Source organism: Malus domestica, chromosome 11 (assembly GCF_042453785.1).
Source record: "Malus domestica chromosome 11, GDT2T_hap1".
NCBI lineage: Eukaryota > Viridiplantae > Streptophyta > Magnoliopsida > Rosales > Rosaceae > Malus > Malus domestica.
In genome coordinates, this window is record NC_091671.1 from 21,415,377 (window position 1) to 21,431,530 (window position 16,154).

General features: G+C 38.0%; 2 protein-coding genes across 2 annotated transcripts; both read left to right on the forward strand.

The window, feature by feature from the left end:
• Positions 1–6,261: 6,261 nt before the first annotated feature.
• LOC139189483 (uncharacterized) lies at positions 6,262–6,879 on the forward strand. The gene is made up of 2 exons (XM_070808440.1): positions 6,262–6,349; positions 6,464–6,879. The coding sequence occupies exons 1-2, from the start codon at positions 6,262–6,264 to the stop codon at positions 6,877–6,879; spliced, it is 504 nt and encodes a 167-aa protein (XP_070664541.1).
• A 6,709-nt stretch (positions 6,880–13,588) lies between these two features.
• LOC139189484 (uncharacterized) lies at positions 13,589–15,903 on the forward strand. The gene is made up of 5 exons (XM_070808441.1): positions 13,589–14,491; positions 14,629–14,815; positions 15,050–15,145; positions 15,445–15,653; positions 15,898–15,903. The coding sequence occupies exons 1-5, from the start codon at positions 13,589–13,591 to the stop codon at positions 15,901–15,903; spliced, it is 1,401 nt and encodes a 466-aa protein (XP_070664542.1).
• The last annotated feature ends 251 nt before the right edge of the window (positions 15,904–16,154 follow it).

Below are 16,154 nucleotides of genomic sequence, written 5' to 3' on the forward strand. Positions count from 1 at the left end.
AATCCCTTGTTATTTCTTTTTGTTTATTTTCGTGTCTTTTGTTTTTAGTTACTGACTTTGTTTCAGTTTGTGTTTTTTTTTTGTTTTACTCTTTGGTGTGGATATAATTTATGAATTCACATGCAATCAGAAAGGAAAAATCAGTTTTTGTAACATGCTTGAAAGAAGGAACTCAAATGAACGCTACAACCTTGTGAGACTTGAGCCTAAACGTTTAATTGGAGAGTTAATAATATGTGCGTCATTGTTTTCTAAAGTCATTGCATGATCTCATTATTCTTGCTTGGTTGCTACTTAGAAGGCGTTTCATCATTTAGTTCCAAATGCTAGAACTCATGCCTATTTCATTCAAAGCATGCTATTGATTTGCATAACACATATTCAAGATGAAGTTGTGTAGTGGCCACCAAAGCCAAATTGCCGTGCCCCTATTTCATTATGTGTTTAAGTTTAACCCCGTTGAGCCTTGTTAAGCCTATGTTCTTTGTTAACCCACACTATCCTTACCTAGCCTAGTGTTTGGACCATCCATACCCTTGTTCTTGAAGCATAGTAAAGCATGACTTAAAATGAACTCCTTTTTTATCAATGTATTGCAGAAAGCAAGTGTGGAGGAAGTGATTCTTGTGTGTGTGTGTGTGTGCCAAAGTCCTTAATAAGGCATAGGTAGAAAAGAAAAAAAAAAGAATTGAAAAAAAAAGTATGAAAAAGAGCTCTAAAGTGTTGTTTGTTAAAGAAAGGGTTCAAAACATTGAATTCGGCCCTAAGTGTTGCATAAATCTTCCCTTTGTAATTAAAAGTTGATTCTGCATTCTAAAGTGATTTCCCAGTGTCTATTTCATTGCTTTGCTTGCTATCGCTTTAAGAACGTTTGTTATCCCTATCCTTTCTTTGTTAGCCATTAACCCCAAGCCCTGTTACAACCCTTGACTTCAATCTTAAGTGTTGTGTGTTTCAATTTGTGGAGTTCGAAATTGGTATGAGCATATGGTGTCACTGGTTCTCGCATCTAAGTAGTAGCATTCCATTCATGAGATCATATCTAAACATGCTTAATAACTCCAGAAAATTGCTTTCTTTGTTATAACATATGTGAGTCCTAATCTTTCGTGTTTACATTAATCTTCTCACATATACTAGTGTAGGGTGTGTAGTCAGAAAATGTGTCTGAAAATAGAGAGTATCTTGTAAGGAATTGAGCAAATTCTCTAAGGCATGTTACTACATTCAAAACATCGTTTTAATTGGTTACTTGTGAACTAGTAAGTGGTGACTGTGATTAAGTATGTGGTCAAGTGTAAGGATGACCAAAATCTGTGAGAATGATGATTTTTAACACATCATGTTTCATTAAAAATCCCTGAGGCAATTGTTGGAAGGTCTAGGTTGTGTTTTGTTTTGTTTTGTTTTGTTTCTTCTGTTTTGCCCGAGGACTAGCAAAAACTAAGTGTGGGGGAATTTGATAGGAGCATATTTATACGACTTAGTTAGCTTGTTTCTTGGCATTTATGTTGTTAGTTCGTAGTTATTTTAGTATTTTAAGCTATTTTCGTGTGTTTGTAGGTCCAAAGGGTTAATATGGCAAAAAAGTGCATTTTGGAGCATTTTTTGGCATGGAATGGATAACATATGCTTGGAGCAAATGGAATAGATGAAATTTGAAGTTGGTGCATCATCATCTCCTTATAAATAACCATTTTAGCACACTCATTTCACCCAACACATCCACTCATTACAACCACCCAACAAATTCACCTACCACTACATCCACTCATTTCACCCAACACATCCACTCATTTCACCAAACACATCCACTCATTACAACCACCCAACACATTCACCTACCACTACATCCACTCATTGCACCCAATACATCCACTCATTTCACCCAACACATCCATTCACCTACCACTACATCCACTCGTTTCACCCAACACATCCACTCATTTCAACCACCCAACACATTCACCTACCACTACATCCACTCGTTTCACCCAACACATCCACTCATTTCAACCACCCAACACATTCACCTACCACTACATCCACTCATTACCACCACCCACTACATCCTCTCCCTAGCCTATAAATATATCCATCCAAAGACACATTCAAGGGGACAGTTTAGGGAGAAGGGAGGAAGACACATTCTGCCACAAGGCAGAGTCTTTTCTTCTTAACCATTCTACACATTCCCACAACAAAAACACAATTCCATGCATCTTCATTTCCCTTTCCTTGCCGTGACCTTCATCCAACCTAAACACATTCAGCCATTCCTCCATACAAACAAACCTTCAAACACTCACCAACACCTTGTGCCGTAGCAAAGGAAGGGAAGGAAAGTGCTTGGACGTGCTTGCTGTCCAACTTGGATCGTTGGAGCGTTTAGGTGTTTTCTTTCTTTTGTTTCTAATGTTTAAATTCATTTCCTTTCGTTTTGTTGTAAATATGAGTGGCTAAACCCCTCTTGGCTAGAGGTGATTTCAAAGCCATGATTATGTGTGCAATATAATTTGATAAATTCCAGTTATGAATTCTTGAATCGTGAATGCAATTGGCTTAACTATTTGATTGATAACTTATTTGTATTTGTTAATTAAGGGTCGACACTTAATTGGCATGCATAAATTCGTTGCTAGAATATAAGGAAGTTTCACATAATCATTACAAACTTATATTCACATGTAGTGAATGTCGCTTATAAACGATCGCGTTAAGTTCAATTCCTAGCATGAGTGACATGATGTCATAGTTGCAAGTGCTTTGTCAATGCTTATGATTTTCATTAAACGTAATGATCTTTGATTGTATCTCTATTATGATGTCATGTAGGGAACTTTAGAAGAATGTTTTGGATTGTCGAATGATGTCATCCAATCCAATAAAACAAGGAAAATCTGAGAGTTAACTAGTGATGTCACGGTTAATTTGGAGAATTGTCATTCATAGTTCAATGAAGTAGTAACTGGAAATCAAGTTATTTGCATACATGTCATGTGTGGAGAAAAAGCCTCTAGCTATCCCATCCATCATCTTATTTCTCAAATTTGTTTTACAATTTGTCTAGTTTTTCATACTTGTTTGTTTGTTTCAACTTCATCCAAAACTCAATCCCCCTTTACTTTAGTGTGTCTAATTAGTTAGAATCTATTTTAATTTGTGTTTTTAAATGTTTTGATTCAAGTAAAAGTCAATTTTCGTCCAAAGTCATTCCTAGTGTATAGTTTAAGTTTATTTAGTTGTTTTAAGCTGTTTTGAGTATTTCAAGTTTGCTTTGAGTCTTGTGAGTCTTGTTAAGTATTTTTAAGTTTAGTTTTATGTTTTTGAGTCAGTTTAGAGGTTATTAGCAAGCCCTCCTAATCCCCGGTCCAGAACGATCCCTACTTATATTCTTTACTACAATTGATAAAAGAGGGTTAAATTTGTGTGTGAAGATAATTTTCGCATCAGTGTCTAGTTTAAGTTTATTTAGTTGTTTTAAGCTGTTTTGAGTATTTTAAGTTTGCTTTGAGTCTTGTGAGTCTTGTTAAGTGTTTTTTTAGTTTTATGTTTTTGAGTCAGTTTAGATGTTATTAGCAAGCCCTCCTAATCCCCGATCCAGAACGATCCCTACTTATACTTATACTACAATTGTCAAAAGGGGGTTAAATTTGTGTGTTAAGATAATTTTCGCATCATGCATGGAGGGGACTATTGAAGAATAATTTGGGTTGATGATGCGTATTCCATCCAATTCAATGACTTAAAGAATATATGAGGGTTAATTAGTGATGGCACGGTTAATCTGGGGCATTGTCATTCATGGTTTATCGAAAAAGCAACTGGAGATTGATTTGTATGCAAGTGTGTCATGTGTGGAGAAGGACCCTATAGCTAGCCCATCATCCATTTAATTCACCAAATTCGTTCAACTTTGTTTAAGTCTTTAATTCACTTATTTTCACTTTAATTTCGTCCAAAACCCAATCCCCTTTACTTTAGTGTGTCAAATTAGTTAGAATCTGTTTTAGTTTGTGTTTTTAAGTGTTTTGAGTCAAGTTAAAATCAATTTTCGTCCAAAGTCATTCCTAGTGTCTAGTTTGAGTCTATTTAGTTGTTTTAAGCTGTTTTGAGTCTTTTAAGTTTGTTTCGAGTCATTAGAGTCAAGTTAAGTGTTTTTAAGTTTGTTTTTGAGTCAGTTTAGAGTAGATTAGCAATCCCTCCTAATCCCCGGTTTAGAATGATCCCTACTTATCCATACTACAATTGTCAACAAGAGGGTTTAATTTGTGTGTTAAGTTATTTTTCGCATCAAATTTTGGCGTCATTGCCGGGGATTAGCAACTTTGCTAATCCCTCGTTGTTTATTTTTGTTTATTTTCGTGTGTTTTTGTTTCTAGTTTCGGACCTTGTTTTGTTTTCTTGTTTTTAGGTACTAGTTTATGACTCAAAGTTCTCAACCGGTTCGTGAGCATATCTTTGACTTTGACGACGATTTTGAGCAGACTTTGAGAAGGAAGATGAATCAGCAAGAATCTAATCCATCTAGCCCTGACCCCATGCTTAAAGAAGAAGAAGAGCCCACGGCTCATAATTTTGAGGAAGCACAAGTCATGGCAGTGTACAATCGAACAATCAAGGAACTTTCCGCTTCGGGATTGGACAATGTCGTGCCCCTATGCATTCAATATAAATGGCACCTCAAGGCAAGACCGAAGAGTTCGAGTTGAAGTCCAGTTTGTTGCATCACATTCCAAAGTACCATGGGCTGTCCATGGAGGATCCAAACAAGCACTTGAAAGAATTTGAAGTAGTTTGTTCAAGCATGACACCAGTTAATTTCGATGGAAGCATATTGAAGATGAAAGCTTTTCCATTCTCACTAATGGACAAGGCTAAGGACTGGTTGTATGAATTAGCACCCGGAACTGTTACATCTTGGGAGAGCATGAAAAGAGCATTCTTGGAGAAGTTCTTTCCAACATCAAGAATCATTCTTTTGAGGAAGTGGATTAGTGGTATTCAACAAAATCAATGAGAATCCTTTTTGGTGTACCACGAACGTTTCAAAGCTCTTGTTGCATCATGTCCTCAACATCAAATGAAAGAAGAGCTTCTCATTCAATATTTCTACTAATGACTCATTCCCATTAAAAGACAAATGTTAGACACTTCAGCGGAAGGTGCTTTGGTGGACAAAACACCCATGGCTGCCAAGACCTTAATTACCAACCGAGCCTTGAATGCACAACAATATGAAGGCGTTGGACAGAGGGAACCCCCATGGCAACAACCCTAAGTAAATGAGGTAAGTGCAATTTCTGAAATTCAATCTCAATTAGCTAACCTCACTACCCTTGTGTCACAGGTTGTGGATGGATCTAAGATGCAAAATGCAACCATATGTGGAGTGTATTTTATGCAAGGACATCTTAATTACCAATGCCCTCAATTGATTGAAAATGAAGAATGGGAAACTGCCCATGTCATGGGCTATCAAGGACCAAACCAGCCACGTAATGACCCATACTCCAACACTTACAATCCGGGATGGAGAGATCATCCAAATTTCAAATGGAGAGAGCCACAACAACCTGCCCAACAAGGAGGATTTCGACAACCACCCCCTGGGATATTTCCAAGGCCATACGCACCACCACAACCTCTATCACAATCTACCCAAACCAACTCAGGTACGTCTTTGGATAATGATACACTTTTTAAATTACTAACTTCATTGACACAGGGCCAACAAAATCAAGCCAAGGAGATGAATGAAGTAAAAAAGCAAATTGAGCAGATTTCGGAGTTCATGGGGCAGTTTAGAGAAGAAGGGAAACAACCTAGCTCCACCATTGTCAATCCAAAATGAGGCTTCAAATCTACCAAGGAAATCACATTGAGAAGTGGGAAAGAGGTAGAAGCTGATCCAAGGCCATCCAAATCAAGCCACCAAGAGGACGAGAAGTTGCAATTCAAAGATGAGGAGCAAGAAAAGGCCACGGCAAGGAAGGAAACAACCTTGCCGCAGCCTCCTACACTCCCTAATCCATCCAATCTATCCAACAAAGGTAAATTAGGTCCAAATTGTATTGATTCTAACCCTATTCCACCCAATGTACCTTTTCCTCACAGATCTATGTAATCAAAGAAAGAAGAAAGTGACAAGGACATTCTTGAGACGTTTCGGAAGGTACAAGTCAATATCCCACTCTTGGATGCAATCAAACAATACCAAAGTATGCCAAATTCTTGAAAGAACTTTGCACAACAAGAAAGATGATTTCGAACAAGAAGGTGGTAACGGTAGGTGAGAATGTTTCAGCCGTCTTGCAGCGCAAATTGCCCCCTAAATGCAAAGATCCAGGTAGTTTTACAATTCCTTGTGTTATTGGCAATACTCGGTTTGAACATGTAATGTTAGACTTAGGTGCATCCATTAATGTTATGACCTATTCAATTTATGCATCTATGAACTTAGGTGAGCTGAAAAATGATAGAGTGATTATTCAATTAGCTGGTCGATCTAATGCTTATCCAAAAGGAGTTTTGGAGGATGTTTTAGTGCAGGTTAATCACTTAATCTTTCCGGCTGATTTCTATGTGCTCGAGATGGAGGATTCTGCCCATTCTTCCTCATTGCCGATTCTTCTTGGAAGGCCATTCATGAAAACAACCCGCACTAAGATAGAAGTGTTCAAAGGGATGTTATCCATGGAATTTGATGGGGAAGTTATTGATTTCAATCTTTCTGAAACTATAAAGTACCCTGGTGATGATCATTCTTGTTTTTCTATTGACATCATTGATTCTTTGGCGCAGCAATACTTTGAACATTCGAATGAGGATGCACTTGAAACGGTCATTACGAATGGAATGGGACTCAAAAAAATTTGAGGCTGAACCTAGGCTCACCCACGGCAAGCATGAAGACATCTAATCTATGCACCATAGTGAAGAAGTAGTGGAGATGGTGGTTGCCCTAGAGTCATTGCCACTACAAAATGGTAAGCTTTTGCTCCCAATTTCAAGTTCAGTTTCGACTAATAAGATGCTACCTTCAGTTGTGCAGCCACCTTCCCTTGAACTTAAACCATTACCAAGCCATTTGAAGTATGTTTTCTTGGGAGAATAAGAGACTTTGCCCGTCATAGTGTCTTCCACACTCACGGCATAAGAGGAGGAGAAGATGGTAAGGGTGTTGAAGGAATACAAAACAACCATTGGGTGGACCTTGGCCGACATCAAGGGTAAAAGTTCTACAACTTGCATGCATCGTATACTCTTGAAGGAGAGGGCTAAACCATCATGTGAAGCTCAACGCTAACCCAACCCTCCAATGATGGAAGTTATGAAAAATGAGATAATCAAGCTACTTATTTGTGGAGTGATCTATCCAATCTCTGATAGTAAATGGGTTTCGCCGGTCCAAGTGGTTCCAAAGAAATCTGGAGTCACCGTGGTGAAGAGCGAAGAGAACGAGTTTGTGCCTACCCGTATCCAAACCGGTTGGAGAGTTTGCATTGATTATAGGAAGCTCAATGCCACCACAAGGAAGGATCACTTCCATTTGCCGTTCATTGACCAAATGCTTGAAAGGTTAGCTGGTTATGCATTTTATTGTTTTCTTGATGGTTATTCCTGTTATAATCAGATTGTAATAGCCTCGGAAGATCAAGAAAAGACCATTTTCACTTACCCATTTAGTACATTTGCTTATTGTCGCATGCCATTTGGTTTATGCAATGCACAAGCCACATTCCAAATATGTGTGGTAAGTATATTTTCAAATTATGTTGAAAAGATCATTGAGGTCTTTATGGATGATTTTAGTGTGTTTGGTAAATCCTTTGATGATTGCTTGGATAATCTGACCTTAGTCTTGAAAAGATGTGTTGAAACTAACCTTGTTCTAAATTGGGAGAAATGTCATTTCATGGTAAAACAAGGCATAGTTTTATGTCACATAATCTCTGAAAAAGGAATTGAGGTTGATATGTCCAAAATCGATCTTGTACGCTACTTACCCTCTCCCATTTTGGTGAGAGAGGTTCGTTCTTTTTTTGGACATGCAGGATTCTATAGGCGATTTATCAAGAATTTCTCAAAGATTGCACAGCCCCTATGCCGTCTCCTCCAAAAAGAAGTGGCATTTGAGTTCAATGAGGAATATGAGAAGGCTTTCAAACACCTCAAGGACATGCTTACTTCGGCCCCCAACATTATTCCACCAGATTGGAGCCTTCCTTTTGAACGAATGTGTGATGCATCAGATTATGCAATTGGAGTTGTTTTAGGCCAAATGAAGAACAAACCGCCACATGTCATCTATTATGCATCCCGAACCTTGAATGATGCTCAATTGAACTACTCCACCACTGAAAAAGAACTTTTTGCTGTTGTGTTTGCATTAGATAAGTTTCGTGCTTATTTAATTGGCACTAAAGTTATTGTTTTCACTAATCATGCAGCTTTGAAGTATTTGCTTACAGAGAAAGAAGTTAAACCAAGGCTTATTTGATGGATGCTTCTTTTCCAAGAGTTCGATATTGAAATTAGGGACAAGAAATGGAGTGCAAACGTGGTGGCTGACCACTTGAGCCGTTTGGTGCATGACGAGGAGTCAATACCTATCCAAGACACATTCCCTGATGAGGAATTGCTGACCATTGAGGTAAGTGAACCATGGTATCCTTATTTGGTGAATTATTTGGTGTCTAAACAAGTTCCAAGCAACCTAACCAAGGACCAAGGAGATAAACTTACACATGATGCACGATTTTATGTTTGGGATGACCCATATTTGTGGAAATTTTGTCCTGATCAAATTGTACGTAGGTGTGTGCATGAATCTAAGCTTCCTTCAATTTTAAGCTTTTGTCATACATATGCATGTGGTGGTCACTTTGGCACACAAAGAACAACACTTAAGGTTTTAGAATGTGGAATTTATTGGCCTACTCTATTTAAAGATGCTATAACTTGTTGCATAACATGTGATCGTTGCCAAAGAACAAGGAATATAGGTGCAAGAGACCAAATGCCGCAAACTTTGGCGCCATCAAATTTTGGCGCCGTTGCCGGGGATTACCAACTTTGCTAATCCCTCATTATTTCTTTGTATTTATTTTCATGTGTTTTTGTTTTAGTTTCTAACCTTGTTTTGTTTTCTGGTTTTTAGGTACTAGTTTATGAATCGGAGTTCTCAACCGGTTCATGAGCATATCTTTGACTTTGACGACGATTTTGAGCGGACTTTGAGAAGGAAGAGTGATAGGAGCATATTTATGCGACTTAGTTAGCTTGTTTTCTTGCGTTTTTGAAGTTAGTTTGTGTTTATTATAGTGATTTAAGCTATTTTCGTGTGTTTGTAGGTCCAAATGACAAAGTTGGCAAGAAAGTGCATTTTAGAGCAGTTTTGGGCACTAAATGGATTGCACATGTATGGGCCAAGATGGATGGACGTTTTTGGAGTTCAAAAGGCTAGGAATATGATAAAGAGATGAAGAAATTAAATTCAAGACAATGAAGATGAGGAATCAGCTCAAAATAAGGAACATTATCCAAAACCTTATCCAACCTTATCTTATCCAAACTAACCTTATCTTATCTTATCCTAATCTTATCATGCTTTAATTCTAGCAGCAAGGGGACCCAAATATCTATTTCTAGAAGCTATTTCTAGAAGCATTCCCTTCTAGAAGTCCTAATTTCTGCCACAAAATACATTGTTTCTAGAAACACTAAGAATGTGGCGCCTTAACCCTTTTAGAAGGCTTTTGCCTTGCCTTGCAAGACATTCTCTTTCCCTCAAATGTGTGCCACGCCTTTTCTCATCCAATTTCCATTGGATTCTGATTTAGTTGGCCTTTTTCCTTGTGGATTTGGGTTATGCAAATCATTTTCAGAAATTAATTGGGCCAAACCTTTTTCTTAGTTGATTTAAACACCTTTGCCGCACCCTAGGGCCCTAATTCTCTATTTATGCTGATTTCTAACCCTAATCTGATTCACCCTAGGGTTTGCCATGCCTATATATATGTGTTTTTCAGCCAAAATTCGTCACCACCCCTTACCATTCAAAAACACATCATGCCGCACCATATACACCATTCTACAACCCTTTACTGCAATTTTGGAGAAGAATGAGTCTTGCCGTGCCTTCCATTGATGAAGGAAGCCCTTGTGCACAAGCCACCTGCAACCATTGGAGTTCTAAGAGTTATTTCTTCCCTCGTTTTAGTTTCAATGTTTATTTCAATTTGCTTTTCAATTGCTGTGAACATGTGTAACTAAGTTTTTCTTAGTTAAAGGTGAATTCAAAGCCATGTACGTATGTTTAATATCAATTGATTCCTTTCAGTTATTGTTTCGTAAAACATGAATGTGATTTACTTATCTATTTGATTGATAACTTATTTTTGTATGTTGATTAAGGATGCATACTTACTTTGCATGCATGAATCTGACGCTAAATTATAAAGGACTTTCACCTAATAGTTAGGAACTTATAATTTCAAGTAGTGGAGATTGTTAGTCACAATCGTGTTAAGTAGATTCTTGGCAAGAGTATCATGCAGTTCATAGTTATAATTGCCTTCTCAATGCCTATGATTTCCGTGGAACTTAATGATCTTGGAATGTATCTCTATCATGTTGTTCATATAAGGAACTTGAGAAGAATAATTTGGTTGCGATGCATTGTCCATTCAATTCAATGAATTTAGGGAAATCTGAGAGTTAATTTGTGCATTAATTTAGGGAAATCTGAGAGTTAATTTGTGCATTCACGATTAATTTGGGGCATTGTCGTTCATGGTTTAAAGAAACAATACTGGAAATCAATTTATGTTGCATATGTTTAATGTGTGGAGAATGACCATCTAACTAGCCTATTTCACCATTCAATTTACCCAATTTCATATCTAGTTTACTTTGTTTTGCAATCTGTTTAGTTTTACCTCAATTTCATCAAAACCAAACCCCCTTTTCTATTTGGTGTTTTTCCGGTCAGAATATGTCCAAACTAGGTTCTTTAGAGTGTTTTGAGTTAATATAAGTTAGAATTAGTCCATAAACGTTGTTTGAGTCTCAATTTAGTCTTAAATTCGTCTAATTCACTCCCTAGATTCTGTTTTAAGTCTAATTGTTAGTATTGTGTTGTTTTGAGTCTTTTTGCTGTGTTTTGAGTTAGTTAAGTCGTAATCTGTTTTCTTTTAGTCTTTTGAGTCAAATTAAGTTTTATTTTCGTCCAAATCACTTGTTAGGTCTAGATTTGAGTCCTTTTAACTTAGTTTTGCTGATTTGAGTGTTTTAGGTCAGTTTAGAGTCTATAGAGTCCAGTCTTGTGTTTTTAAGTCTAGTTTAGTGTTTTAGAGTTTAATTTATGTAGGTTAGCAGCCCTAGTTAATCCCCAGTTTAGAACGATCCCTACTTGCTTAATACTACATTTACATATTCAATAGGGTTTAATTTGTGTGTCAAGTTAATTTTCACATCAAAGAGGAATCAACAAGAGTTTAATCCACCTAGCCCTGACCCCGTGCTTGAAGAAGAAGAAGTAGTAGAAGAAGAAGAGCCCACGACTCAGAATTTAGAGGAAGCACAAGTCATGGCAGTGGAAAATCGAACAATCAAGGAACTTTCCGCTTTAGGATTAGATAATGTCGTGCCCTTATGCATCCAATATCCCATGGCAGCTCAAGGCAAGACCGAAGAGTTCGAATTGAAGTCCAGTTTGTTACATCACATTCCAAAGTACCATGGGCTGTCCATGGAGGATCTAAACAAGCACTTGAAAGAATTTAAACGCTCAAGCATGACTCCAATCAACGTCGATGGAAGCATATTGAAGATGAAAGCTTTTCCATTTTCTCTAATGGACAAGGCTAAGGATTGGTTATACGAATTAGCTCTCGGAACCGTCACATCTTGGGAAAACATGAAAAGAGCATTCTTGGAGAAGTTCTTTCCAACATCCAGAATCATTGTTTTGAGGAAGCAGATTAGTGGTATTCAACAAAATCAAGGTGAATCCTTTCCGGCATACTATGAACATTTCAAAGCTCTTGTTCCATCATGTCCCCAACATCAAATGAAAGAAGAGTTTCTCATTCAATATTTCTACGAAGGACTTCTTCCCATTGAAAGACAAATGTTAAACGCTTCAGCGGAAGGTGCTTTGGTGGACAAAACACCTGTGGCTGCCAAGACCCTAATTGCCAACCGAGCCCTAAATGCACAACAATACGAAGGCGTTGGACAAAGGGAGACCCCACAGCAACAACCCCAAGTTAATGAGGTAAGTGCAATTTCTGAAATTCAATCTCAATTAGCTAACCTCACTACCCTTGTGTTACAGGTTGTGGATGGATCTAAAACGCAAAATGCAGCCATATGTGGAGTGTGTTCGATGCAATGACATCTCAATGACCAATGTCCTCAATTGATTGAAAATGGAGGATGGGAAACTGCCCATGCCATGGGCTATCAAGGACCAAATCAGCCACGAAACAATCCATACTCCAACACTTACAATCCGGGCTAGAGAGATCATCCAAATTTCAAATGAAGAGAGCCATAACAACCTGCCCAACAAGGAGGATTTTGACAACCACCCCCTAAGATGTTTCCAATGACATATGCACCACCACAACCTCCCTCACAATCTACCCAAACCAATTCAGGTTCGTCTTTGGATAATGATACACTTTTTAAATTACTAACTTCATTGACTCAGGGCCAACAAAATCAAGCTAAGGAGATGAATGAAGTCAAGAAGCAAATTGGGCAGATTTCAGAGTTCATAGGGCAATTTAGAGAAGAAGGGAAACTACCTAGCTCTACCATCGTCAATCCAAAAGGGGGCTTTAAATCTGCCAAGGCAATCACCTTGAGAAGTGGAAAAGAGGTAGGAACTGATCCCCAACCATCTAAATTAGCCTAAAAAGAGGACAAGAAGTTGCAATTAGAGGAGGACGAACAAGACAATCCCACGGCAAGGAATGAAGCACCCTTGTCGCAGCCTCCTACACTCCCTAATCCATCTAATACGTCCACCACATGTAAGTTGGGTCCAATTTCAATTAATTCTAACCTTATTCCACCCAATGTACATTTCCCTCGCAAATTCATGCAAACAAAGAAGAAAGAAAGTGACAAAGACATTCTTGAGACATTTAGGAAGGTACAAGTCAATATCCCGCACTTGGATGCAATCAAACAAATTTGGAAGTATGCCAAATTCTTGAATGAGCTGTGCACCACAAGAAAGAGAATTTCAAACAAAGAGGTAGTAAGAGTATGTGAGAATGTTTCAGCCGTCTTGCAACGTAAACTGCCCCTTAAATGCAAAGATCCGGGTAGTTTTACAATTCCTTGTGTTATAGGCAATACTCGCTTTGAACATGCCATGTTAGACGTAGGTGCATCTATTAACGTCATGCCCAATTCAATTTATGCATATATGAACTTAGGTGAGTTGAAAAATGATGGGGTAATTATTCAATTAGCAGATAGATCTAATGCCTATCCAAAAAGAGTTTTGGAGGATGTTTTAGTGCAGTTTAATCACTTAATCTTTTCGGCTAATTTCTATGTGCTTGAGATGGAAGATTCAGCTCATTCTTCCTCATTGCCGATACTACTTGGAAGGTTATTCATGAAAACAGCCTGCACTAAGATAGATGTGTTCAAAGGGATGTTATCCATGGAATTTAATGGGGAAGTTATTGATTTCGATCTTTCTGAAACTATAAAGTATCCTAGTGATGATCATTTGTGTTTTTCTATTGATATAATTGATTCTTTGGCGCAAGAATATCTTGAAGATTTGACTGAGGATGCACTTGAAAAGGCCATTACAAAGGGAATAGGACTCAAAAACGAAAGGGTAAGGGTTGTCCATGCTCACGGCAATGAGGGAAACAACCTTGCCATGCCTTCTAATAAGGAATTGGTCGAAGTTGTTGCTGCCCTTGAATCAATTCCAAAACATGTTGGTAAGCCTTCTGAACCAATTTCAATTCCTATTTCTACTAATAAAATGCTACTTTCAGTTGTGCAGCCACCTTTCCTTGAACTTAAACCATTACCAAGCCATTTGAAGTATGTTTTCTTGGGAGAACAAGAAACTTTGCCCATCATAGTGTCTTCCACACTCACGGCACAAAAGGAAGAGAAGTTGGTGAGGGTGTTGAAGGAATACAAAACAGCCATTGAGTGGACCTTGGCCGACATCAAGGGTATAAGTCTTACAACTTGCATGCATCGTATACTCTTGGAGGGAGGAGCTAAACCATCACGTGAAGCTCAACGCCGACTCAACCCTCCAATGATGGAAGTTGTGAAAAATGAGATAATCAAGCTACTTGATTGTGGAGTCATCTATCCAATTTCTGATAGTCAACGGGTTTCACCGGTCCAAGTGGTTCCAAAGAAATCTAGAGTCACTGTAGTGAAGAATGAAGAGAATGAACTTGTGCCTACACGTATTCAAATCGGTTGGAGAGTTTGCATTGATTATAGGAAGCCCAACGCCACCACAAGGAATGATCATTTCCCTTTGCCATTCATTGACCAAATGCTTGAAAGGTTAGCTGGTTATGCATTTTATTGTTTTCTTGATGGTTATTCCGTTATAATCAGAATGTCATAGCCCCGGAAGATCAAGAAAATACCACTTTCACATGCCCATTTGGTACATTTGCTTATCGTCGTATGTCATTTGGTTTATGCAATGCACGAACCACATTCCAAAGATGCATGGTAAGTATATTTACAGATTATGTTGAAAAGATCATTGAGGTCTTTATGGATGATTTTAGTGTATTTGGTAAGTCATTTGATGATTGTTTAGATAATCTGACCTTGATCTTGAAAAGATGTATTGAAACGAATCTTGTTTTAAATTGGGAGAAATGTCATTTCATGGTAAAACAAGGCATAGTTTTAGGTCACATAATCTCTGAAAAAGGAATTGAGGTTGATAAGTCAAAAATAAATCTTGTACACTACTTACCCTCTCATATTTCAGTGAGAGAGATTCGTTCTTTTCTTGGTCATGCAGGATTCTATAAGCGATTTATCAAGGATTTTTCAAAGATTGCACAGCCCCTATGTCATCTCCTCAAAAAAGAAGTGGCATTTGAGTTCAACAAGGCATGTGAGAAGGCCTTCAAACACCTCAAGGACAAGCTTACTTCGGCCCCTATCATCATTCCACCAGATTGGAGCCTTTCTTTTGAACTAATGTGCGATACATCAAATTATGCAATTGGAGCTGTTTTAGGCTAAAGGAAGAACAAGCAGCCACATATCATTTATTATGCTTCCCGAACGTTGAATGATGCTCAATTGAACTACTCCACCACTGAAAAAGAACTTCTTGCTATTGTGTTTGCATTAGATAATTTCCTTCTTATTTAATTGGCACTAAAGTTATTGTTTTCACTGATCATGCAGCTTTGAAGTACTGGCTTACAAAGACAGAAGCTAAACCAAGGCTTATTCAATGGATGCTTCTTCTCCAAGAGTTCGACATTGAAATTAGGGACAAGAAAGGGAGTGAAAATATGGTGGCTGATCACTTGAGCCGAATGGTACATGAAGATGATGCCAATGCCATGCCTATCCAAGACACATTCCCTAATGAGCAATTGGTGTCCATTGAGGTAAGTAAACCTTGGTATGCTGATTTGGTGAATTATTTGGTGTCTAAACAAGTTCCAAGTGACCTAAACAAGCACCAAAGTGATAAACTCAAATAGGATTCGGTTTTGCATCTCCATTTTTTCGGTATTCCCATACCGAACCGAAAATAAATATAATATATATATATATTATTTTTAATTATAAGAAAATTATTTCAACCGTTCATTGTTTTGGATTTAATTTCTGCTGTTCATTTGTTTTTAGGTCTGATCTCCCATTTCACAGTTCACTTCCGTTATTCCATTCCATCGAACTCGAATCGAAGAAGCGCAGCCCTTGTCCCTGAGCCTCCCTCACCGAGCCTCTCTGTGTCGAATTCCGATCTCTCTCTCTCAATCGAGCTTCCCTTGTCTGGGGATTATATTGCAAGATATTAACCTTGTATGGGGATTATAAGGCTAGTCACATTAACATTGTTGCATAGAGCTTTAGCTATTTTCCTTCCTTCGTGTTGCATAGAG